Genomic DNA, 27,050 nt, shown 5'->3' with positions numbered 1-27,050 from the left:
TGAGAATTATTATTTTTTTAATTCACAGAATAATCATCACCACTCCATATACAAACAGTTGCTGAAGATGGCAGCTTTTCTTCACCCTCAGCAAACCGTTAAGATTTCTGGCACCAGGTCTACAAAATGCAACGGAAGTTACAAGAAAAAAAGTATATACATGTAAAATACATTATGAAGTATTTAAAAATAATGGCATCTACATTTTGAGAGAAATTTCCATCCATTGCCCAGTATTCGTGGGCAGATGCTGAGGGTCCCAGTATCTTACAAGGATCCACTCCCCCAAGTCCCCTGTGGCTGCACCTCGCTGCTATCCGTTTACTCACTCAGCCATCCAGTTGGGCAAGTGACATTGAGCCAAGGAACAGCAGCAGCTATTACCACTCACTAACTGCCCTCTCCCAAAAGTGGCAATGAATACTGTTCCTCCTCTTTCACCCAGCCAGTTCCTTTGCTTGCCAACCTCCAGCCCTATGGGAAAGTGAGTAGGAAGCAGCAATGGCGTGTGTGTGTGTGTCCTACCTTAAATATCTTGCCCAAGGAACCCCAAACTGTGGAGCAAACAATTGTACAAGGTTTGTACTTTTGGGGAGGAGGCCCTCATTGAGGCAGGATTGTTTCAGTTCTCTTATGTGTATGAGCGTGTATATAAAACAAGCAGCAGTTCCTTGCAGTACCTCCATGGCTGGTGGAAAGCTGCTTAACAGAACAGGAAGCACATACATAGATTCCTCAAAGGAAAAGGAAAAGGGCTTTTTATGTTCTAGTACGACATGTCATTTTAGGGGGTGAAATTTAATTTTGGCAAATTAAAGTTTCCATTTGATGAAGAAGCACATAAACTGCTTTTTTTTGGGGGGGGGTAATTTTACTATCTGTCGCAAAGGGCAGCTAGGCAAGTAACTATGTACTTCCAATCAAGTCGCAGCATGAGAAATACTGTGTATTTTTTGAAAACTACAGTGGCCGCCATTTTCAGTGACTGGCGGGGATGTGAGATTTCTGTGGCTGTGAGAGGTTGGAAACCTGGATGAAGGTGGTGTAGGTGGCTGCAATGTATGTGAATCATCACCCCCTTTCCTAGAAAATCCAATCTATATACCACCGCAAGTACATTTTACAGTTCCCATGACAGGTTCAGCAGAATCCATTAATAACAGAAGGTATCAGAAAGGATGCTATGCACTTTTCCAGTGGCTGGAATACAGTTGTATAAAACAATGCAGATATCTAATGCTGCTCTCATGAGGATCAGCTTTCCTGACCTCTTCAACAGGAAAATTTACTGAAGACACATGCAAACAATCATCCTTTAAATTAAAATCTTTTTTGAATATTCTCTATCGCTAGCAAATAAAAAAATCTTCCAGCCTACAGCCTTCACCTGTGGAAACAGACATAGACTCTAATTTAGAATTTGCTTCTTAGAAATTTCAGTGGAGATAGGTATAACTGCCCCCCCCGACCCATGAGACAAACCAGAATAGCATTTGACTGTGAAAGCAAACCACTTTAGCAGTCAATCCAACAATAGTTCTGCTAGGCTACTTAAAAGAGGAAAAGAAATTTTTTAGTCCTGGCTCCTTTAAAAAGTCAAGCCTTCTGAGAGAATTTTAAGCCTTTGTTTTGAACATATGCCTGGATTTGTGATTGGGGCTTTGAAGAGATTTTTATTTCACACTTACTCATTCTCTTGAGATCACTGCAGGCTGCCCCATGGAACAGTGTTGATTTAGGATTTAGAAACTGCAGGGAGAAGGAGAGTCAAGCTCCTAACCCAGGTGGCAGCTATTGAGCTGACAATGCCACAAATCTAAGAAAGTGTTTATTTTAGTAACCTTGGATAAAAACGAAAGAGTTCTGTTCCATTTTAAGTAGATTCAATGCCCACTTTTGAAATAAAACACAGGAATAGATTAGTACCACCGCAAAAGGCCTAGGGCAGGGATAGCCCAGTTGGTGCCCTTCTAATGTTCTGGACTACAACTTTCAAGCTCTGGCTATAGAGCTGATGGGAGTTGTAGTCCACAACTTCTAGCGGCGTCCAGATCTTGGAAACCTCCAGTATCATCTAGTTCTGGCTTCACTGTATTTGCACCTGTAGCTGTACTCCTCTCACCACGCCCACCTCATATACTCTGATTCCATTTCCTGCTTGTACACAGCTATTAGTCAACAGCAGAGTACCATATCATTTTACAATACAAAATGTAATTATAAAGCCACACAAGCTGACTTTAAAAATGCTTAGTTTGGATCTGAGAGTCAAATGGGTTTCAAGAAGGAGCTATGTTATCAGACTTGTTGGGTGAAGGCAGTTCTTTTTGTTGTCAGAAAGAAGCAAAAGATGGCCCTGGGGTTTTGCTGAAGAGCAGGCAGATATGTTTATTATTTTCAGATCTATGGAGAACCCCTCAAGCTGCAGCTAAAATATCTGTGTTTGCAATTCACAGAGCTTCTCTGAGTTGCCTACACAGAAGTCAGTGAAGGAAGCAGGAGGCAAACAGAATGCTATTTTCCAGTGCTGAACGGTAGAATGGAAGCCTTTGTGGAACAAGTTGGTCATCTTTCCTTCCAGAACAGCAAGTGCCTACAAGTATATTAGCATGACAATGGATGCAGCCTTAAAAGAGGAAGAAATAACTAACTTGGGTCAGGGCCATAGCTCAATGACACAACATATGCTCTGCAAGCAGAAGGTTCAAGGTTTGATCCCTGGTTTCTCCAGTTAAATAAAGAGCAGGAAATGAACACGATGGACCAAGCTGAGATACTGGAGAGTTGGCTGCTGGTTAAGACAAATAGTACTTGGCTGGTTCGACCATTGCCCTAAAGCAGCTTCTTATGTTCCTACTTCAAGAAAAAAAAATCTGCCGGAAAGGAGGAAAGATTTGAAAGTGCTCCCTGCTATGACATCTACACACCAATAAAAAGTCAGTTATCTGAATACTGATGGTACTAACTACATAGGAAGATTGGTGGTGGGAGAAGCTGTCTTATGGCACACTCAATGGGCTTCTGGTCACTAACAGTGCAATCCTATGCACGTTTACTCAAAAGTAAGTCCTACAGTCCTCAGTGGGTCTCACTTCTAGGAAAGTGTGCATTGTTTTGCAGCCTGAAGCTCCACGATTCCATGAACTTCCCTATTCTGTGACCTCAGTGGTTCCTGCCATGAAGTCACATGGCACTGCTGCTCAGTGTAAACAGAACTCTCTTCTAACCAAACCTTTAATCAGCCACTTGCAACATGTTCTTCTATTGATCCTGACTGTACTGTATAGAAAACTGGTGGGGCCACTGGCCTTGGTCCATTATGGAAAAAGGTCAGGTGCCTAAACCATTATGCTGATGGACAGGAATGAGCAATAACATACTAGCAAGAGCCGGGAAGATGAGAACACATCCTAATCAGCCTTTTGCAAAACTTGTTGTAGATCCCACCACCCCTCCTTCCAACAAGGCTGACTCAACAAGACTGCGCTGGTGCAGAGCTCCGCATCAAGAGTCCAGCCTTGGCAAGGGCATCCACTTTTCCTTGCTTTCTTGGGTGCCCAAAAAGAATAATCAGACCATGCAACCAAAGGAACATTCACAGCTGCCTTTCCAATTCACCAGGATTTAGAAGACTAATCTCTACAAGGAGAAAATGTGGCGCATCAGCCTTAGCTATGGAATTTGCTGCCACAAGATGTGGTGATGGCAACCAGCAAAGAAGGCTTTAAAATTCACAGGGGGTAGGTCTATCAATGGCTATTGGTCATAATGGCTAAATGGAACTTCCAGCTATAGAGATAGTATACTTCTGTATACAAATTGCCAGAGCTGGAAACAGGGAAGGGGGCAGATTATTGCCTTTATATCCTGCTGGTGAGCCTCCCAGAAGCATATCTGTGGCTCCTGTTCAGAGCAGGATACTGGACTAAGTGGACCTTTGGTCTGACCAAGTCGGGTTGGTCTTATGTACTGCTGTACCACAAAGCTGGTCTAGGGTCACCCTGTGACCTTCCTGCCTTTAAAGGTAGTTAGGGGAAAACAACACCTTTCCTAACAATGCACAGGTCTCTGGACTTGCCAGTTCACCAGCTCTGCACACTCTCCATTGCCAACTCCAGCTGGTCCCTGCGAAAACTGCCCATCATTTCACAATGGCCTGTGCAGAAGTTCATTCCGGGATGTAGTCCCTGAAGGAATTGAAGCTCAGGCTCCTGCCACCCGAGGCCAGAGTCGAGTTGGCATGAATCTTTGGGATCTTTTCCATTAGTTTAGACACTGCTCGCCTCTTGAAGGACCCTGGGGAAAAATGACCTTGCTTCATCAGCTCATTGTATAAAGTGTTGAAAACCACCACCGTCTCCTCATAGCTGTCCCTGGTAGAGATCTCGTAGAAAGGATGCTTCAGGGCCTTGGAGAGGTTCTCCCCATCCTCAGAGGACACCATGCGGTCAAACTGCAGGTCCTTCTTGTTTCCGACAATCACGACGGGCGGCTCTCCACTTGCGCTGCTCCGCTTTGGGCTGGAATGGATGTGGTTGATGAGGAAGCAGAGCCTCATGACTTCGTCGAAGCTGCACCTGTCAGTGACAGAGTAAACCACAGCAAAGCCATCTCCCCACTTTATCTTCTCTTCAATTTGTAGAGAGTCCTCCTCCTAGGACAGAGAGACCAATCGCAAATCTGTATAAGCACGGCACCTTCTTTGCAAAGAGCTCATAACATCTGTACACAATGACCAATGGTGGTTATGTACCCCCTTTCCGGTCACTGGTTCTCCTCTGCAGATTGCACCATTCCCCACCCAGCCCACTTGACAGTTGTTCGGTGGTCATTCAGGTCCCAGATTTGGTCAGCCACAATTCATCTACTTTGGCCAATAGAGAGAGAGAGAATGAAATTATAAACTCACAAGTGGGACCTGCAACAAAAGGTTGTAATGTGAAGAACTTCTGTTCAAGTCTCCAGCTATTTCATTCCACGGCTCCAACAACAATCAATCACATTTTATTACATTTTTATTTGTGTTGGAAGCTGCCCAGATGGGCAGAGTATGTATGTATGTATGTATGTATAAATAAATAAATGATAGATAGATAGATAGATAGATAGATAGATAGATAGATATAGATGATAGATAGATAGATAGATAGATAGATGATAGATAGATAGATAGATAGATAGATGATAGATAGATAAATAAATAGATAGATAGATAGATGATAGATAGATGATGATAGATAGATAGATAGATAGATAGATAGATAGATAGACAGATAGATATAGATAGATAGATAGATAGATAGATAGATAGATAGATAGATAGATAATGTCCTTTTTCCAGTAACATGTTGAGACTTTGCCAAAGTAGAGATTTGAATCTAGATCTTCCTGGTCATAGTCCAACACTCTAACCATGTAACCAGCACATTGGCTCCTTTTTATCGGAATAAAAGTTACAGCAACTATGTGAGATCAGTCAGTATAATTCCAGTAGAGGGGTCAAGGCTAAGAGACACTGGCTGGACAGTAAGTTCACAACTAACACAAATTTAGTCCGGGGATTTCCAGGCTCATTGCGCACCCTTTTAGCCACTACACTGTTTACATCTCAGAAACATATTTCTTAGGGCACTCTCTTTCTTAGGGCTGGGGAAACCCAGCCAGGTGGGATTACTTACCCTTTAACGCAATTTAACTGCCCACTTCATTTACAGAATGAAAGTAGGTACGGGGACATCCAGCTTCCACCTCCACCGTTTTATTATTAGTTTATGTTTCAGCATGAGACCAATGGTTCATCTTAGCACAGCATCCTGTTCAGCACAGCAACCAACCAGATGCCTCTGAGGTTTTTAATGGCTGGAAATGTTTGCTTTTGCTTTGCATCTGTCTTTTTATATAGTTTGATTCTATTTTGGATTTGTCTATCTTGTCTAAGCCACGTTGAACGCTTTTGGGCATAAAAGAAACCTAAAAATACTGATTAAAAAGACAACAGCAAAGTAAGGCTTGAAGGGAAGGGAAGAGCCCTTTCCTGCTACTGTTTCCCAGTAACTGGTATTCAGAGGCATGGTGCCTCTAGAAGCAGAATATAAAAGGACCCCGGACCATTAAGTCCAGTCGTGACCAACTCTGGGGTTGCGGTGCTCATCTCGCTTTATTGGCCGAGGGAGCCGGCGTACAGCTTCTGGGTCATGTGGCCAGCATAACTAAGCCGCTTTTGGCGAACCAGAGCAGCACACGGAAACGCCGTTTACCTTTACCCGCCGGAGCGGTACCTATTTATCTACTTGCACTTTGACATGCTTTCGAACTGCTAGGTTGGCAGAATATAGCCATTATGAATAATAGCCTTTGTTAAGTCTCATTCTCTGTGAATTTGTCCAATTCCCCTTTAAAGCCATCTAAGTTGGTGGCTGTCAAAATATATTGTGCCTGTGAATTCCTTAAGTTATCTCTGCACTGGGGAAAGAAGTGCTTCCTTTTGTTTGTCCTGAATCTCTTGCCATTCCGCTTTACTGGATGGCCCCAGGTTCTGATATTATCAGAAAGAGAGACAAAATGCCTCTACTGACTTTGTCCACAACAGCCATAATTATATGCATCTCTGTCATGTCTCCCCTTTACTTGCCTTTCCTCTCTCCAAGATAAACAGCCTCAAATTTTATGGCCCCAAATTTTATAGCCCAAGCCCTCTGGGAAATTTTGGTGGCTTTTTTCTGGCCCCTTCCCAGTCCCCTTGTTTTGAGATATAGTGACCAGAACCTTACCTGTCCTGCTGTATCAAGAATTTCAAAATGCACCATCTCTCCATCGATGACAGCTGTGTGCCTATAAATCATCTCTGTGGAACATAAAACATGTATGAGAAATCCGCTGGCATATGCGCAGAGCAGAATTAAAAATAAAAGCTAGAAGTAAGCTGAGTGGAGAGTGCTCTCTTCCTTTGTCTGCCCTCCTGATTCTGCTCACAAGCAAGTACACAGCCCAGCATGAAAACCCCCCTACACGAATTGCGCTGCCGAGAAATCTTATGCACCTGTATTTTTTTATTAACCTCATCATTAATTTTTATATACCACCTTTCTATTCAAGAACTTCCAGTGCAGTTTACAATCAAAATATAAGAAAACACCACAGCCCGCTACTGAACAGATAAAGTCAGACGGCAAAACTCTTCAAACCCAATAATTTATTTATTTTTAAAGGATTTTGGTGGGCATCAGGTGAGCCTTCCAAAGGAGACAGCTCCACAAGTGGGGTGCCAAAACAGAAGAGCCCCTTCCCAAATGCCCCCTGCCTCACCTCAGACACAACAAGGGCTCTCAGAGAAGGGTGGGATGTAGAAGGAGAGAGGAACTAAAAGTGTGAGGATCCAGAAGGAGAGATGAAAAGTAGATTGGGGTGTGTGTGTGCAAATGGACAGAGAGGTTTGTAGTATGCAGGCTGTTACCTGCAATGGCAGCTGGCCACACTGTGACTGTGGACAGAAATATAGCCCATCATCACTGAAAGTTCATTATGAGCCCAGCCTCCTGTTTGCAGTGTGAGCTAAAGCTTCAAAATGGAGAAATTCTGGGACTAGTCTTGGTGGGGTGGGGGAAGGACCATGAAGGTAAAGGGAACTTTGCCAGTGAATTAAAATGAAAGCGCACCAGTTGTTCTGGCAAAACTCAGCCCAAGGAAGGCAGAAAAGGCCACCTATTGAACAAAAGATGCCCTGAATGGCAGCTGTGCACAGCAACATATTTCTTCCCAAACACCTTGTTCTCACCTTGAAACCTCATATGCCCTCTAACTATGAAATGTCCAGGCTCCCACAAGCCTTATTAAGTCATCTTGGCCTCGAGGGCCATTCTTCTCCTGCTCAAGATCTATGTGTTGATAAAGGAGCCTGTCCATATGCACTGTGGATTAAAGGGTGGGGACGTGCCATATATTGTCTAGTCACATTGTGAGGAGAATAATACACCCAAAGGCAGGCAATTATGCCTCTCTGTCAAAAGGAAAAGATTAAAGGTGATTCTCTCTCTCCCTCTGCTCACCCTCCCCACCCACAGCCCTCTCTGAATTCTACAGATCAGCCAAATTTGTGCACAGTGGATTCTGTGACATGCCGTGCAATCCTATGTATGCTTGCTTGCAAGTAATCCTCACTGTGTTCAATAAGGGCTTATTTCCTTAAAAAAAAAAAAAAAAAGTGTGCATAGGATTTCAACCCAGCCCAAAAATAAAAAATGCTGAAAAGACAAGACAGAAATGGCAAGTTGCTTTTCAGCTGTGAGGGGCGGAAAACTCTGATGAAAAAGAAGAAAACACCAACAAACCTTTTTAGTAACCATTCAGGAAGCTGCAACCCACACGATGTTATTCCCACACCATCCTCAAAAGGCCAGATGGACTAGCAGCATAATCTCTAAATATGTAACTCCAAATGGAGGTGTTTATGTTGCTATTACAACAACACAGCAGGAAGCCTTACTGAGGGCTCCAGTATCCCAAACTAGTTCCTGTTAGTTCTTCAAGCCCAACACCTCACAAATCACTCCATCTCTTTTCAGAGTTATCAGCTTCCAGTTCTGTCCAAGGCAGGCTTCTTTGCCTTGTTGAAAATGCAGTAATTTCAGGACACATGCATGTTATCTAGGTACCTGATCTGAAGAGTCTGGAGGTTGGGGGAGGGATAGCTCTTGCTTTTGTGCAGAATACCTCCACCATCAAAGAAAACAAAAATGAGGAAATGTAGGACTGAACAGGTATTAATCTAATTTTCCATGAGTTGCTCCCAAATTGACAATTGGGGTGTGGTGGGGGTGGGATCCCTTGCAGATGGGAGACTGTCAGCCTCTCTAGGCTAAATGACAACATGTACATAATGACCTAAATTTTCAAAATGACTAGTGAATTGGAGGCAAAGTAGGCTTTCTGGGGAACTATGAAAGGATTTTCAGATGGTGCTTTGCTCTATTATTATATTCAAAGAACAGACACTCAGCCCAGCGGAGATTCAGCTTGATTGGTCCAATATCAAGGCATTTTCTAGAATGTAATTGCTTGGTAAATGGAGCAAGATGGCAATGGAGAAATGAACAAAGTGCTAGGTTCTCTTTGCACTAAACCTTCAGCTCATCACAATAGCATCTTGTCCAATCGTTGACATTATTTTCACCAAGTAGAGAGTCCATTGTTGCTGTATGAAAGTAGCAGCACTAGTTAGCCTCCCCGATTCCATCATAAGAATATAGGCTGCTGCCTTATAATGAGCCAGACCATCTAGCACAGTATTATCTAACACCGACTGGCACCAAATTTTCAGGTTCTCAGACAAAAGTCTTTCCCAACCATACCTGGAGATTGGACCTGGAACCTGTTGGATGCAAAGCATGTGCACTATCATTAAACTATCAGCCTCACCACTTCCTTCAAACAGTTTGTATTTGAGAGCTAAATGGCAATTGTTCTTGGTGCTGGAGCCAACTCTCCATAATAATAATAATAATAATAATAATAATAATAATAATAAACCATCTACCACCACTCTGAATCAGTACAAGAGACATAAGCCAGAAGCGAGACTTACCTAGAGTAGGGTCATAATCACCAATAAATCGCTTAGTGATGAATCTCACTGTCAAAGCTTCATTGGAAAAAGGAAAAGGAAACATGATTAATGGAATAAACCAATACAGAAATAGCAATAGTCTACAGCAGCCTCCCACAACCTGATGACCTCCAAAGGTTTTGGACTACCATCCCCCTCAACCAGCAATGATTCGTTGTTGTTAGGGATGACATCTAGAGGACACCCAGTTGGGAAAGCCTCACCTAGGAACCGATCAGTGGGTGAGTCTTAAGGACAAGACATATGGCGGGAGGTTTTGGGGAAAACAAATGAAGATAATGAAAGGGGTGCACTTCCAGGTGATGGGCTGGAATAAACAAATGCATCCTCTCTCTCTCTCACACACACACACACAGAGAGAGAGAGAGAGAGAGAGAGAGAGAGAGAGAGATGCACTTTCTTAGAAGCTTCCCACATGAAAACTGAAGTGGAATTTACTTTTGAACAAAGTCCTGTGAGCTTATGGAACTCCAAAACACACATAGTGTCACAATGAGCATTTCAATGAGCATTTACTTCGGAAGTAAACAGGTAGAGGCAGCAAGGTGGTGGATAGAAAAGGCACCAAAGGACCTGTAAGTGCCAGATTTCCTGGGCTCCAAACTTTCTTTTGAGTAGCTTGCAATATTGCTAAGCACAAGAAGCACAATGGTGGCTCATTCTCCAAAACTCAGGAACAGTCAGGGTTGGAATGCGGTGGGCAGAAAGGAATGTGTGAATGCTACCAGTGGAGCCATGTGGAGGCTCACTGTACAGTTCAATCCAGCGCTCCCACATCCTTTAATCTGGAGCTCTTCCAGGAACAGCGTGTAGAGGTTAATCCTGACATTGGATCTGCCAACCAGTGTTTCTTAAAGCACATGAAGGGAAGTAGCCATCATTCTCTCTCTCAAAGACAATATTGTCTCTCTCACAGAGACAATAATATGCAAGAATGAGCCATGCCTCTTCTCAAAAAGCTAGCAAAAGCCTTCTCTGTAACCCACCCAACACCTAAAATTAAAATATGGAAGTGTGGCCTCAGAAGCAGCAAAACACCAAGCCGAGACAAAAAACATCAGGGTGGGGAAGGGGGTACAAGTCGAAGCCTGCAGTGAAGATACAGCATACCCTCTCAAAATGAGGGTGGGAAGAGTATTTCGAATGAGGGCGAGAATGGACAAGGCAAAGTTGTCAGTGCAGGAAACCGCCTTGACTGCACGTAGCCTGCAGCCCTTTTCTTCCCTGCTCTGCAAGCTAACCAGATGCCTTTGACAGCGAACATGCCACACTCGTGACACACACACACACACCCCACAGCCTTTATGCCTGGGAATCTGTACCCATCACTCTGGGGAGAACAGGAGGAGATATTTTGGTTTGACCCTTTGCTCGTCCCCGAGGGAGTTTGCCTTGTTTCCTACTACACAATAGAAGAGTGAGTCATGAAAACTTAAGGTCTTCTTTCCATCATTATAGCTGGGTAGGCAGAGGGAGCAAAAATAAAACCATTTGGAGATAATTTTTATTTTCTCATGTGCACCCACTCTCTGGTCTGTCTAAAAAGAGTGTGATGTGGGATCATCTAATACACCAGGGTAATGGAAAACCTTTCATCTGGGATACCTTGCTTGCCCCTAAATTTCAAATCCCTTTTGTGCTGGATTAATTTGGAGCAAAAGGCATCTGCTGAAGCAGTAATTTGCCCCAATAGGGTCCTTAAAACATTGTGGTTCTCTAGTCTTTCTGCTATTGTCTTATCTCCCAGCATATAAGAGATTCAAAGCTATAAAATCTAAGTAAAAGTATAAAATGTAAGTAACTTACAAAGGAAATAAGCACTGAACCCATCAGAATAACAGTTTCCATACACTCTTTTTTTAAAGAAGGGGGGAAAAGGACACCATAATTTGCACATAATTTGCCTTGTGTGGGCAGGAGTCAGGAGTCCTTTCATATTCCATATAGCTCATTCTTCTAAGTTTAGGGGTAAGGAAAAAAGTAAACACACACCACAGACCAAACTATCACTTACAGCCAGAGAGAACACAAAGGACTGGATTATCCAAGCACTGGTTATCCTTCCAAGTACACATTCAGAGAACTCTGTACAGAACAGCCAGCCAGCCAGAGGGAAGAGTTGCAGACAAAGATAACACACAGGGTTGGGAGGTTAAAGAATGTAGGTGGTTTTGGCAGAGGCTGAGAGAGGCAGAAAAAGAGATGGATGGGCTCCTGTTTGTGAAAGGGAGATGTGGTTATAGCCCAGACGAAGCACAAACTCTGTGGGTCCCCATCATTTAGGGAGTAACTTTAGAAATAAGGTTCCCATAATGAAAGAGCTACGGTAGCCGCACGGTGTTTGTTTCTGAGCCAAGGACAACAGAGCCTGGAAATTCAATTGAGAAAATGCTAATAGGACCCAAAAGCATGTTAAGATCTTGCACGCCCTCGTATTTTAAGGTCCATCTATACACAGACAAGACCAGTTGCCAGCAGAGCTCTACTTAGATGGCATACAATCTGCTTCATTCACACATCAGGTTTGGACAGTAATAGCTTGGGATGGAGCTTTTCCAGTAGCAGTCCCAAAGCTTTGCATCCTCCGTCCCACAGAGGTTATGCAACTGCTTACATTGCTGTCCTTTTGGAAAGGTTGTAAGACTTCTTGTTTCGTCAAGTTTTTTTGGTCAGTTGAGGTTCAACGTTTCCTGCTCAATAAACCCTTGTTCATTAAGCGAGGAGAAAGCGCTGGGGCTGTATGCTTCCCCCCACTCCTCATAATCATCCTCCAGGATAAAGCTGTGGCTTTGGATCCTAGTTGGTAAGTCAATATTAAAACACAGTCCCCCCATTTAAGACATGGCGAGACTAGGATCACATCATCCAAGTCAGTGGAGGAGGTCAGGATGCAAAGGAAGAGTGTATAGACAAGACAGCTGTTCCTGGCTTACAAAACCATGGTTTAGGGAGCCAGGAATGTTATACAGTGCATCTGAAAAGGCCATACATGTTTATTATATGTTTTAACTTTGTTATTAATGCTTTTGTCTTTCAGAGGATTTTTTTGTAAACTGCTTTGGTGTTTTTGAAAAAGTGGCATAAAGATGTTTCACTAATATATATATATATATATATATATATATATATATATATATAGTATATCTTGAAAAAGCCCCACAAGATGTAGCAATAGCCACCACCTTGCGTAGCTTTAAAATGAGTTCAGACAATTTTTTTAAGCCGGGATGCCAAGCGTAGGAGGCACAAGAAGGGTGAGTGCCATTGTGCTCATGTCCTGCTTTTGTGCACCCCATTAGCATTAGGTTGGCCACTATGAAAACAGGATGGTGAATTAGATGGGCCACTGGGCTAATTCAGCAGGGCTACTCTTAATACTTTTAGGGCTCATGTCTTGTTCAATTTCAAAACTTTTCTGCAGGTAGTAAGAGGTAGAAATATCATTGGTTTTATCCCAAATGTCCAAAGGCACATTAAAAAAAAAAGGTGGTGATGGTTATTACGCTCTCCTCATGCAGCTGGCCCTGCCCTTAGGTAGAGGGAAGCAGCTGCCCCAGGGAGGTGACTTTTGAGTGTCATGGAAGGGCAGAAAATTGTTAACAAAGCATTGGCTGTTACTCTTGTTATTCCTCAAAACTGTGCTGCCAGGGAGGGGGAGAGGTGCTTGTGGGACAGTCACTTGTGGGACTTTCTGCCTCAAGTACCAAAATAACCCAGCTGGCCTTGGATACCACACATCTTAGGGTGGATGAGCAGGACACAATTTGTCACAATACCACGGACTACCACAGGTAGAGATATTAAGGGTATGTACTGGATGGACTCAGCAGATTGACATTTTCTCCACAAAAAGAAAAGAAAAAGGAACACAACCGCCTCAGGAAATGTCAGGACATGTCAAACTGCTGTCCTTTCTAGGTAGCACAGAGCAACACCAGCAACAATTCCTCACAGAAGTTGCCAAAGGTTCTTTTTGTGAACCCAAGAATGCATAATGTACTGTAATGGGTTTTATTTATTGTTTTATTACTGCTTTTGTTATGATTAGTGGATTCTACAGCACCCTAAAATCCAAAATGGAAGACAGGCAGTATAAATTTGTTGTTGTTTTTAAAAGTAAATATGAAACTGGCTGGAAGGAAGTGACTCATCACCAGATTAATCTTTCTTCCATCCAGAACACCGTGTCATACATCTGCATATATAGCTCAATATTTAACATGATCCTCTCCACAGATAAGAAATGTGCAGTCACGAATTCATTACCAGAGAAATTGGTGCTAACACATCATGTGAAAAGATACATTAAAAATCAGGGCAGCAAGGGGCATACATCACCGTTACCAATTCACACATATCACTGGGTTTGTTTGTTTGTAAAAATAGCCGTAATAGATGTTGGCTTAAGCAAGATTTCTTATTAAGAATGAGACATAAATCTGTATCTGTGATTGCACTCATCTATGAAGCAACTGGGACGCGGGTGGCGCTGTGGGTAAAAGCCTCAGCGCCTAGGGCTTGCCGATCGAAAGGTCGGCGGTTCGAATCCCCACGGCGGGGTGCGCTCCCGTTGTTCGGTCCCAGCGCCTGCCAACCTAGCAGTTCGAAAGCACCCCCGGGTGCAAGTAGATAAATAGGGACCGCTTACTAGCGGGAAGGTAAACGGCGTTTCCGTGTGCGGCTCTGGCTCGCCAGAGCAGCAATGTCACGCTGGCCACGTGACCCGGAAGTGTCTCGGGACAGCGCTGGCCCCCGGCCTCTTGAGTGAGATGGGCGCACAACCCTAGAGTCTGTCAAGACTGGCCCGTACGGGCAGGGGTACCTTTACCTTTATCTTTATGAAGCAACTACAGGTATGGGGAGCCAATGGGCAGGAACAAACATCTTGCCTTGCCCAGGAATACCTGCAGGAGCTTTTCCTTTAGGACTTTGGGTTTGAGGGGATCTTGGTGACGTGCCCTCTAATAAGCCTTCTCACCTGTAAGGCTGGGCTCTGGCAGAAGCTCTAGTAGCCAGTCCAATCAGCATCAGGCAGTTGAGTCTGCAAGCTGCCAATATGGGATTGGGGGGGCAACTCCCATCTCTTGCAGGGGCGCAATTAGTGCCATCACCGTCCATTAAGAGTTTGGGTGTAATCTTCGACACCTCCCTTTCCATGGAGGCGCAGATTGCAGCTACAACAAAGGCGGCATTTTTCCATCTCCGCCAAGCTAAGCAGTTGGCTCCTTACCTCTCTCACCCTGACCTAGCCACTGTGATCCACGCGACGGTCACCTCCAGACTGGATTATTGTAACTCGCTCTACGTGGAGCTGCCCTTGAGACTGACCCAGAAACTCCAGCGGGTGCAGAATGCTGCAGCGAGACTCCTTACGGGGTCTTCACTGCAAGATCACATTCACCTGGTGCTATACCAGCTGCACTGGCTCCCGGTGGAGTACAGGATCAGGTTTAAGGTGCTGGTTTTAACGTTTAAAGCCCTATACGGCCTAGGACCCTCGTACCTACGGGACCGCCTCTCCTGGTATGCCCCACAGAGAAACTTACGGTCTTCAAATAAAAACATCTTGAAGGTCCCAGGCCACAGAGAAGTTAGGCTGGCCTCAACTAGAGCCAGGGCTTTTTCGGCCGTGGCTCCGATCTGGTAGAACACTCTGTCGCAAGAGACCAGGGCCCTGCGGGACTTGACATCTTTCCGCAGGGCCTGCAAGACAGAACTGTTCCACCAGGCCTTTGGCCAGGGCACAGCCTGACTCCCTCCATCGGCAATCTTCGCAGAGCTCTGGCCCAATGGTTGCCAGTGGCTTGAATTAATTAATTTTATAATGAATGATTTTAGAGTGTTGTTTGTGCTGTACTTTTGTACTGTTTTATTGTTGTTAGCCGCCCTGAGCCCGGCTTCGGCTGGGGAGGGCAGGATATAAATAAAATTTATTATTATTATTATTTTAAACAGAGTTATGTGGCACAGTGGGCACTGACTGAAATCAGACAGTGCTGACTTAAAGCACTGGATTTTTCATATTCTAAACATTTCATTTCTAATATATACAAAAATACATGGTAAAACCAATATATAACATCAGGGCCGGCTTAATAATGAGCCACGGTGAGGGAGGTGCCTCAGCGACAGGATGGGAGGGGCGGCAGATTTGGATCAATTCAAGATGCTACAGAGCACTTGGCAGACTTTGCACACATAAACAGTGACAGGATGGGCACTAGGACCCAGGAGCAACCTGGAGTCTATCAAGGAGAGGATTGGTTGACCACTAAACAAGGTCCAGGACATGCCCAGCAGAGTGGCAGCTAAAGTGACTAATAGTTAAGCATCTGCTCAGGCAGTCTGCTGGCATAAGGAGGCTGCAGGCAGCGCCTTCCCAGCCAGGGAAGCTTCTCTGAGCTCCTCTTATTTCTCATATTGTCTTTTATTGTTTTGAATTCTATGGAAATGCAATGTATAAGAAGTAAACAAAGCAATCAAATGAAAAAGAAAATCAAACAGCAAAGCACATTACGATTGCTACAACAGAGAAATGTTATTAAGTGGTCCATAAAGACCTTCAGCAATTTTCAAGTGGTCCTTGGGGAGGTGGAAAGTTTGGGACCCACTGCCCTAAAGAACTGACCCACCACCAAGAATGGCCAATCATGTATCATCAATTGTGTTTCTGCCCTCCTCACTTTATGTGCTTGCTGAAGGTAATATGCTTTCCCCCTGGCTTTAGTGGTAGAAGTGGGATTTCATGGGTAACATTTGAACAGAGATTTTGAATTTATGTTTCTCCTCACAAATTCCAAAGTTATAAGTGAGAAATATGATTCATGCAGCAGCAACAAGAACACCCCTTGAAACCAGACAGCCCAAACTTGGTATTTGTTTTTAGCATTTGCAAAAAAAGTAATTTATTTATGCTTACTCTGTTTTGCCCTCCAACGGGAAGGCCCATGGAGACTAACAATAAAACATACATTAAAAATGTGCAAATAAACTACGCGGTGAATAAAAATATTGAACACAATGTGACATTGCAAGAAATTGAATACATTTGCTGCGCTTTCATGACAGCTGCCTGAGGCAGCTGCTTCACTCTGCCTAACGGTAAAGCTGGGCCCTGGGGGAAGTTCTGGATCAAGAGACAGCCCCAATGGCAAGCTGCGTGCTCTAAGAAGTCAATTTGGAAGCAAGGGAGGATGCAGATATTCACCTGGTGGTGGAAACTAGATAAAGGGGAGCCCCCAAACCCCTCATTCCGCACAATTGCATCACCACAATATTCTGCCCTATAGAAAGGTATATATTCAGTCTTGACCGTATGGCAGAGCAAAAAGAGGACTCAAAGGAAAACATCAGGGTGAGGAGGGTCAGGCTTAGTTCGAAAGCAATTTCTAGAAATAGCTATGAAATGACAACCCATGGAGTGCCATATTACAGGTGAGTAAAGCAACAAAATGCAGCAGCCTGTAATTACTTGCATCTTTTAAGGATTTCACTGGCAAAGGGGAAGACAGTGGAACAAATCAATCTAGAGTTCTGGGAAGTGCCTGCTTCGATAGCAGGAACTGGGCAGACTCCCAAAGCTAAAGTGCATGGGTCTATATTAAGAACCCAATTAAACAGATTAAAAATGTCAAGGGGGAAAAACACACAACAACAGAAGGCCCTATTACAAGGAAGGAGTCAAGGCCAGAGAGGCGGAGGTTGACACGGAGACCAGGCCCAACTATTCATCTTGAACATGAGCAGAATTTGCTGCAGGTAACATTTAAAGAAAGTGTGGTGTGGGCGCTGATGGATAAACCAAACACTTAATGGTTTTAGAGGCACATCAAGCTGGGGTGCCTTTATAAAATGAGGAGCCTTTACAGAGTAGATTAGCTTTGGTGACTTACTTCTGTTCCCTTCATCCTACTCTCAAGAGCTCCAGGCAGGTGAAAAAAAACACCTTAAAAATATAATAAATCCAACTATCTAAGTTATATCCTATTACCAAGAGCCTCATAATAAACGAAAGCCTGTTGAAAGAGATCCTTGTGGTTAGATCAAACTAGTGCCCTTAGGGTTGCCAAGTTGCAACTTGGAGCTTCTTCTGCTCACCCTCCCCACCTGCACTTCATCCTTGTACTTCTCCAAACAAAGGTCTGGTCATGTCGGACTCTTATGCACACGGTTAAGCAAATCCAATGATTCTGGGGAAAGTGCCGAGAGAGAGAGAGGGTTTCTGCAGCAAAATAAGTCCTGCTTCTGGAACTAATGGAGAAGATTCAAAGGCCCACTGGCAGGGCTCCTTGAAACTTGCTTGCCAAGACAGGTAGGGCCAAGGCAGGCCCACCCATGAGGCAGGGTGAAGCAGCTGCCTTAGGCGGCAGAAATGGAAGAGGCTACCCACACACCAGCCCTTGCAAAGTTTGCCCCACCCACACAGGGCAGTGCGTCTTTAGAAGACAGCTTTGAAGACTGAAAGCATATTTTTACTAGGAGTCAAATGCAGTAACAGTTATTAAAAACTGTTAGATAGAAATTTGTTACAAGATAACATGCCATTTAAAAGCTACTTACAAGTCCAGTCTTTATGTATGACTAAACCTTTTCAGCTAGAGCATTTATTGGCTAGACCAGGCTTCCTCAACCTCGGCCCTCCAGATGTTTTGAGACTACAGTTCAAATCATCCCTGACCGCTGGTCCTGCTAGCTAGGGATCATGGGAGTTGTAGGCCAAAAACATCTGGATGGCTGAGGTTGAGGAAGCCTGGGCTAGACAATGCAGCGATGCCATTTGACCGACAACTGGGTAGCCCTGCGCACCTAACAAATTTCACTTGTGGAGCCAAAAAGGTTACCCACCCCTACACTAGCGTTTTTATAGGGAACAGCTGATCCGACTGATGTCTCCGCTCCACAGATCAAAGCATCCTGCATGGTGGTGAGATTCATATAGAGAGAAGCTCAGTTCTGCCTGTAGTTTAAGCAATGAGATTGAGAAAAAAGTTTTTAAGTGGGAAAGTTCTAATTGGGTCAATATTTTGAAGTAAGAGCAAATCCTATTCCACTTGAGTTACTCTGACAGCTTTAGATTTACGCTTCATAATCTAGTCTTTATTTTTGCTTGTCTGTAAACAAGGTCTCCAGGTGGCTTGCAATTACAAAACTGACAATAAAACATCTATAAAATCAAGTGGTGTTAAGCAGCAGGTTGCTTTTATCCTGGAGTTTCCGTAAATGTTCATCATGCATTGCACCTCTTTCCTACATCATAAATGACCAGGTGAATCAGGCCTCCATCTCAGTAAAATAAGGTATGAGCAGAGACTCGCACTCTCCCCACGGCTCCTAGACAATCCAATTCTATGCTCCAGCCATGAGAAAGGCTTTTTCCACATTTCTAGACAGCCTGTCTAAGTGTAAATTGCCATAACCAGTACTGGTTTTAGAAAGTCTTAGTATTTTTCTCTCTCTACCACTACAAGCTACAACTCAAACAAATGTCAGGACAGGGGCGTAGGTGAGTGAAAGAGTACGTGCTTGGCATGCAGAAGGTCCTACTCTCAATCCTTGGCATCTCAGTTAAATTTATCTGTGATGGGAAGGCAAAGAAAGATCTCTAGCTGAGACCCTGGAAAAATACTGCCAAACACAGTAGATCATATTGGGCAAGATCATCAGTCAAACACCTTTTCAGACCTTCACCTTTAGTCCAAACATGCATTTTGGAAACCACTTCCTGATTATTATTGGGGGATGTTGTGCTGCAGATGTTGTGATCCACCTTATGGATCCACCTATGGTTCGGTAATGATCCCCAAGGGGCATGGGGATAGCCAAGGGGGGTGGAGGGGCAGCTGCCCCCCTAGATCAAGTAAAACAGTAGAAATACTTAACTTGACCAATCCCATTGGTTCTGCCCTCCCCAACAAAAATCCTGGCTACGCCCATGCCAAGGGACAAGTGGGAGTTGGAATCCATAAGTTCCCCATTCCTGGGTTGAAATCATAAAGAGTAACTGATTTACACTGCTAAAATTGACTGGTGAGAATGTCCAGGTCGACCACACTTCTCTGCTTCCTAAATTCTTTGGGATTTTCTACTTTTTAATTTTTCAAACATTCTAGATTTCCCCCTTGACTAAAGTATCTGCAGATCCACCCCATACATTTAAAGTGAATCCAATGCACATATAAAGCACAAGGCTTTCCCCCAGAGAATCTTGGAGGTGTAGTTTCCCCTTCATACAATTCCAAGTACCTTTAACAAACTACCATTCTTGGGATTCTTTGGGGGAAGTAATTGAATGAGCTACATGTTCAAGTGACAATAGTAGCAACTGCACTTGCCGTCTGCTATTTATTTTTTTGGAAGATCCCACTTGCAATTACTCAATAGTAAGAACTTTTATGCAGAAGAGTCTGTTCAATGCTGCAAGCAAGCAGCTGGGCAGGGGGTGAGAATACACACAGTGGCTCTACCCATGAGGAACCTCTTGCTGATTCAGGACTTTATGACGTTCAATGTGGTTTATGGGAGCAATGCAAGGTCTAGCTTCTTTCTGTGAAATTCCTTTTTACTCTCCTAGTCTAAATGTTCAATGAATGCAACTCCTAGGGAGACATGCTTCAACACTTGTGTACAGTATATGCAATATGGGGATTTGCAAAGGTGAATAAATACATCAGTGCTGTGGATTGCCTCCCTTAGTGGTGAGCAGTGCACGCTGCTGTTGCCAAATTATCTGTTTGGATTGCCTTTTAAAACAAAATTACTGATCACTCCCATTACTGAAACCCATATTGGCTGTGAGTCCATATTGGCTGTGCCTTGCTGGCATTTTCCATGTGGACTGGGAGGGCCAGCTACGAAAGCTGAGGCCACTGAAGGGGGGTTTGTAGGTAGGGGGGTTGTTGCTGTTATTAATTTTTTGTATCTTTACTTTATATCTGCTTATGATTTACATAGAAATTGTTAAGTTTGGTTGTTTACTTTTTGATGTTTTATTTTTGTTTTGTTGTTTGTAATTATGTAATCCTTCAAATACTGTAAGCTGCTTTGACCATAGTTTTAACAGGCATACAAATCAAATGACTGGCTGACTGATTAAAATGAGACTTCTTCCCATATTTATATACTGATATCAAAATACAGAGCTCAGCTAAAATGTTAACTTTAATTGATAAGGATAAAATGCAGTTGAAAAGGTGTAAGTATAAACCCTGCAGAAGGGTTTATGAAACCATGTAACTATTTGATGAAGATTATTCACCACGGGACGTGGGTGGCGCTGTAGTCTAAACCACAGAGCCTAGGACTTGCCGATCAGAAGGTCGGCGGTTCGAATCCCTGCAACGGGGTGAGCTCCCGTTGCTCGGTCCCTGCTCCTGCCAACCTAGCAGTTTGAAAGCATGTCAAAGTGCAAGTAGATAAATAGGTACCGCTCCGGCGGGAAGGTAAACGGTGTTTCCGTGCGCTGCTCTGGTTCGCCAGAGACCCGGAAGCTGTATGCTGGCCCCCTCGGCCAATAAAGCAAGATGAGCGCCGCAACCCCAGAGTTGGCCACGACTGGACCTAATGGTCAGGGGTCCCTTTACCTTTACTATTGTGAAAATGTTTAAAAAATGTAATAAAAAATTACACCACCAAAAAGGTTAACTTTAATTGTTCAACTTTTTTTCAAGCTTTCCTAATTAAAGCCAACAATTACTGTTGCTGTGTGGGCTCACTGTACTTGTTTTACATGCATGTATGCTCCAAGTAACTGTCACAGACAACAGATTTTGCGTTGCATTGTTATTTGATTCCAACACCTGCTCTCCCCCCCCCCCGTACCCTTTACACCAATGTATAAGCACCTATCCACTGAGGATTTCATCTGATGAAATTGACTCTAATCCGCAAAATCTTAAGCCATAATAAATATGTTGATCTCCAGGTTGCCAGAAGTTATTTCTGTTGCAACAGACTAACATGACCACCCCTCTGAAAGTTCCAAATTAAAGTGGCACATTTTCATTTACATCAAAGAAAGTAACCTGCTATTCAACTTCTGGCACTCTATGGGGAAGCGGACAATTTTATTAGGGCATCTTCAGCCGAAGCACTGAAACCTGCATTGGCTATGATTAGGGAAACCACATTGCATCTGCAGTGAATTGTGAAGTTTCCTTCCTTCCTGAAGCAAGGGAAATTAATCGGAAAGGAGCACTCTTTGAAACCTAACACTGGAAACCTGGTTGTATTTTCAGCCTCAGCATGTTTTCCCAGTTTCATCAGGAAATCTTATATATACTAGTTTAAAACTTCATGATGCCTGTTTCTTCCGTGCCACACACAGGGGTTATCTGCTGCTCAAGGATGGGGAGAGCTGTCAACAATAAAATGTTGGCAAACTGGGCCATCCTTAGGACAGATGTGAAAGGTCCCTTCAGCTGATCAAATCTTCACACAGGACGAGGAACACAAGGGGCTACTTGCTGTTGGGAAGGGAAAGAATGAACTTTTCAGGGGGCTTTGGAGACCTAGACACTGTAGGCCAGGAAACCAAGGGGGTAGCAAAACAAATAAAGCTGAGGAAGCAGGCAGTGGCAGACCCACATTTCGGTGGTCCTGAAACTCGAACTGTCATGGGGGCCCCTTTACAACCAGCAACAAGGTCTGGCTAACCACTGCTATCTTCTTCAACATCTGGGGTTGTTCCATGACAGATCACCACACCTTTACAACATCTGTGCAACTGACTCTCAAACTTTATATATTGATTATATATATATAATCAATTTGAGTCATGCTACTCAAATTGGGTCTGCTAGACCCAAATGTTTTAAGCAGTGCGGACTAAAGTTGCTTTAGTTGCTTTGCTGGGGCCCCTCTAGGATTAGCCAAATCTAATTTGGCTACCAACACCCAGAGCTAATTTCACAGGGCATTGCAGCAAGTAGGCACTGAAGGAGAAGCCCCATCACACATGTCTTGCGCTGATGGGACTCGCTAGCTGAATTCCTCCCTTTGGTGTGGGCACATTCCTATAGGGCTGCTTAATTTAACATCATTGCTTTGACAACTAGTGGAAATCTAAGCCTGCCATTATAAGTGACTCCTTTGAGGTAGCAGTTGGAAAGAGAAAAGGCCCTGTTAAAGATTAAAGAGACAACCTGTACTTGAACCTCACTTTTTAGCCCGCAACAAATGTCCACAATGGGAATCTCAGAATAACAATATATGTATCATTTTAATAATACTTTGAGTGCTCAAATAACTTCACCATGCTCCCGAGCTGACTCAGCCCCCACAATTTCCCCCGTGCCAGCTATTTGTGAAACAGAAATCAGCTACGTTGCAGTCAAACTGTGCAACACACACATCCATTGTGTCTGGATCCTTTGCCAAGCAGCATGAAAAGCAACAGAAGCAGAGTCCTCTTGTGCAGCCTCTGGATGAAGAGAAATACTATACTCACCAGGGGAAACTGTGGGGTGGCATTTTCAGAAATAAGTGTTTTGATTACATACATAGTATAAGGTGGAGGGGGTTAGTGGGTGCCTGGGAAAAATACAAACCTGCTACAAAATAGCAAATGTTAATGACAAAGCCTTAGGTGATACTTCTTCTTGGAATGAAATTCTAGGAAAACAGTACAAAGAGATTCTCTGCATCGTCATGTTATGTTAGCTTTGTTCACCTTAGAAACTCACCCAAGTGACGGAGGACTAGGAGAGGGGCTGGCTGTGGCTGAGGACATCCTAATGAACATGAAATTAAATAGGATATAAACTGGTATGCCCAGGGCAAGAGCCTTCTTCAAAGGTTAGACATTGCCCTTTTGCCAATACTGGTGATCTGAATGGTGAGAGTTAATTTGTTTTAGTCCAGAGGAAACAAACCAAACATGTATTGATGATGTCATGTATCGTCTTGCATTTTCTTTGTTCTTTTGTTAACATACTATGTTGTCTTTTACTGAGCAACGCTGGCAGCCACAAGCATTTAACTCATCTCTTGATAGGGGAGGGGTATTGTGAGTTTGGCTGGATTGAGCCCTGTGCATGAGTACTCAGGAAGAAGACTTTTTTTTTCCAATTGCTTGTGGGTTATTTTCCTGAACAGGAACCAGCCAGTTTATGGATTCTGACTGGATGCCAACAATGGACAGGCACAGAAGGATGAAGAGGAAAAGAGCCACTGAGAGTTTCTAGCTAGAGTTAGGGCCAAACTACATAGGATATTAGTAGTTTAACATAAGCTTGCTTACCCTAGCTGCTGTTATTTTGGAGTTACAGCAGCTGGGAATCCTTATCTAAAGAGGTGCTCCTGATCCAGATCCCATCACCTACTTGGCTGCTATTTGCCCACTGGTTTTGTTTGCAGTAAACATCACATTCAATGACAAAAAGCAGCCAGGAGGGAGCAATTTCCAGGAGAGCACAAGTGCAGGGTCTTCATCTAAACTAAGAGCACGCTCAGGATGGAGGCATTGTGGTTTCTTTTTCCTCCAAAATGAAAGCACTGAAGTCTTATGTAGCTTTTCCTAGTTATCTGAAAAACTGGAAGTGCACAGATCTCTAAGAATCTGCTATGCCTCTGGGAATCTGCTATTTGTTTTCAGGAGTCTGCTTGCTTTCAACTATACTCTAATTGTACATTTGTAAATAAAGCATATATTGCAAAGGCATCATATGTCTCCAGTGCTCTTTTATCCAAAGAAATTACACCCCAGAACATCCCACTGCACAGGGAAATGTGCAACATGCCTATATGGGTCTGTTGAAACAACCATCTAGCGGTGAATTGTATGTGTGTGGCGGGGGTGGGGGATGGGATTTCAAGGTTCTTTCAACCTGCAAAGGATCTTGACTTTTTATTTATTTTATTTATTAAATTTATATACTGCCCTTTCATCACAAGATCTCAAGGCAGTTCACAGAATAAAATACAAGGTAAAAACACAAGTGAATAATTAAAACAGAAACAACAAAACAATAACCCTTGCTTCCCACAGACACATTTAAAAGGCTGTAGAATATTAATCAGCCAAAGGCCTGGTTGAAGAAGAATATTTTCACTTGGCACCTAAAATATATATAATGAAGGCGCCAGGCAAACCCCCCCAGGGGAGAGCATTCAACAAATGAGGAGCCACTACAGAAAAGGCCTGTTTTCGTGTTGCCACCCTCACATGGAGGAGGCACACAAAGAAGAGCCTCAGATGATGAACACAGAGGGACAGTATTGCGATACTGTGGTCCTGAGCCGTTTGATCCTCTGAATGAAAAAGCTGCTTTGTAAATGCCCTTCCTTTTGATCTCCTCCCATGTTTGAGCACATGAAAGAAGCTGAAGGAGGCATTTTCCTCTACTTCTTTCACACATCATTTTACAACTTTCTCGATGTCAACAAGGGGTGGGGGCACATTTTGTAGGAAGTACTCTGAGAACTATTAAGTTAATTCAGAATGTCCCATTTCAATTCCCTCCTTGGTTATAAAACTCAACGGGTGGGCTTAAGCATGCCATAGGTCTCTTAGCCTAACTTCATGGAGAACCAGGGCAGCGCAGCAGATAAGAGTGTCTGACTTTGCCCAATCCCTGTCTCATCATGAAGCACATATGGCTTTGGGCCATCCTACCCAACAGGGTTGTTGTTTAGGAAGACACGGCATATATGCTTCCCTGAACCAAGGGTGCTATCAAGGCATGGCTTTGAGACAGACGTCCAGGACCCCACTCAGCACAATGAGCAGAAGCCTCCCACCCCGAATGCAGCAGGACTGGCTTGTCACATTTTGAAGTAATGCACATCATTGTCTAAAGAGGTTGTGGTACATGAAACCATTAAGTCCGAAGTCTAAAACAACACAGCTGCACCACCGCCCTGCACTCCCCTGAGGATGAGTGGGATTAAATGACAAAAGTAATTAAAGCAAGAAATGCAAGGCAATATGCACACTAAGCCAAACTGTAGCCCACTACTGGGCAATTTCTGGTGGGCTATCTGAGGTTTCCCTGTCACTGGGAGCCTGGTAAAGATGGCTGGACGAGGTGAGCAGTGCAGTGGCAGTCCTTGAGATCCCTGCACACAAACCAATTACTCCTTGACTGTTAAAACAGATGTTGACTAGGTGATTTTGCTTTGCAAGTTTAACATATACATCAACTGACGCCTGGGGAGTCTATCTGAGGCATGGAGAGCCTGCAACCCTCCAAATCAGCCTTTGCCAACCTAGTGCCTTCCAGGTGGTCCTTCACCAGGTACCGAGCTGAGACTCGGAGCAGGGGAAGTGGGAAGAAGGGCGAGCGGCCATGTCTTCTACCCTCTTTCCCCTACTGGCTCGGGCAGGTTCACAGGGGTTCAAGGGGCCACACTTTGCGGGGAAACGTCCGCGGAACCCCCACGTCTGTGTGACGGGTGGGGCTGCCCCGTCGAGGCGTTAGAAGTGTTCGTAAATGAGGAAGGGTAGCGGACTGGGCCGGGGGGGGGCCGGGGGACACTGACAAGGGACCCTCTTTTCCAGCAGCAAATTCTGTTTGCAAGCGGGGAGTTTAACTTCTAGAGGGGAAGGATGAGAGAGCGGCAGCGGGACCACCCCTGCTTTTTGCGGCTTAGTTTGGGGACTGTTGAGATTATTTTTTAAGGTGTTTCGGGGGGAAAGGAGGGCTTGTCTCAGAGTCAGCGTCTTTTGTAGATCCGAGACCCAGGAAGAAGATCTTAGCCGAGCCGGAAAGTTTCTTCTTGGCGCTAATGGCGGGAGCGCAGCCTGCAGGGGACGGTTTCTACGGGTTGGAAAGAGAGCCCTGCCGGCCGGCCCTCCACGTGGAGACGGAAGGGACCCCGAGAGGGAAGGATCGGCGCTCGAGTGGCGAAACGTCCCCCCTGCCCCCTGTGCTTAAGGACACCCGCACCCACGAGAGTGGACGGGACGGTACCTGTTTTGCCCACGGCGCCCTGTCCCAGCACCACGAGCCTCAGGGTCCGCGCAGAGCTCAGGCTGACGGATCGGCGCAAGGGCCGAGGGAAGCTCATGGCGAAGCCGGCGCGATCTTCGCGGATCAGTAGCCGCGATCTCCGCGCGCCTCGTCGGCTCCAGCTCCGCCGCGCCACTGCCCGGGCGAGCGCGCAGCAGTCCCGGTGGCGGCTCTCGCAAGAGCGCAGCGGCGAGCTCCGCCCAGGAGGGGGCTGGGGTGCGCCGCCGCTCGCTCCTCCCGGGGTCGCACAAGCGCCAAGTGCGAGAGAGGGAGACGCGGGGCGGGGGGAGAGTCCCCGCGGTCCCAGCGAGACCACGAGGTTGAACCCGCAGACAAGCCGCAAGCCTCAGAGAACCCCAGAGGCCCTGGCCGCACTCCCGCCCCGGGCAGGAGGAAACGGAGGGGCTGCCGGCCGGATCTCTCCTGCTCCCTCCAGGGTCACAGGCAGGGCAGCTGAGGAAGGACTCCGGCCGTGACATCAT

The 27,050-nt window shown here is 44.7% G+C and overlaps 1 protein-coding gene across 1 annotated transcript; it reads right to left on the bottom strand.

The window, feature by feature from the left end:
* On the bottom strand, positions 1-27,009 carry LOC310666727 (ras-related and estrogen-regulated growth inhibitor-like). The gene is made up of 4 exons (XM_083418012.1): positions 26,530-27,009; positions 9,581-9,637; positions 6,771-6,844; positions 1-4,654 (listed from the first exon to the last, which is right to left on the bottom strand). Exons 1-4 carry the CDS (start codon positions 26,624-26,626, stop codon positions 4,169-4,171), a joined length of 714 nt encoding a protein of 237 aa, XP_083274138.1. The 5' UTR covers positions 26,627-27,009; the 3' UTR covers positions 1-4,168.
* Positions 27,010-27,050: the final 41 nt, after the last annotated feature.

The sequence above is a fragment of the Podarcis tiliguerta genome, assembly GCF_965153285.1.
Source record: "Podarcis tiliguerta genome assembly, chromosome: 1".
NCBI lineage: Eukaryota > Metazoa > Chordata > Lepidosauria > Squamata > Lacertidae > Podarcis > Podarcis tiliguerta.
This window is presented reverse-complemented; position numbering and strand designations above follow the sequence as displayed.

Excerpts from the sequence above, each read along its gene's own strand:
- LOC310666727 (XM_083418012.1), bottom strand. The coding sequence starts at position 26,626 with ATGAGCTTCCCTCGGCCCTTGCGCCGATCCGTCAGCCTGAGCTCTGCG. Across the intron at positions 6,845-9,580 it reads TGATTATGACCCTACTCTAG|AGATGATTTATAGGCACACA; the intron begins GTAAGTCTCGCT and ends TATGTTCCACAG. Across the intron at positions 4,655-6,770 it reads TTCTTGATACAGCAGGACAG|GAGGAGGACTCTCTACAAAT; the intron begins GTAAGGTTCTGG and ends TCTCTGTCCTAG.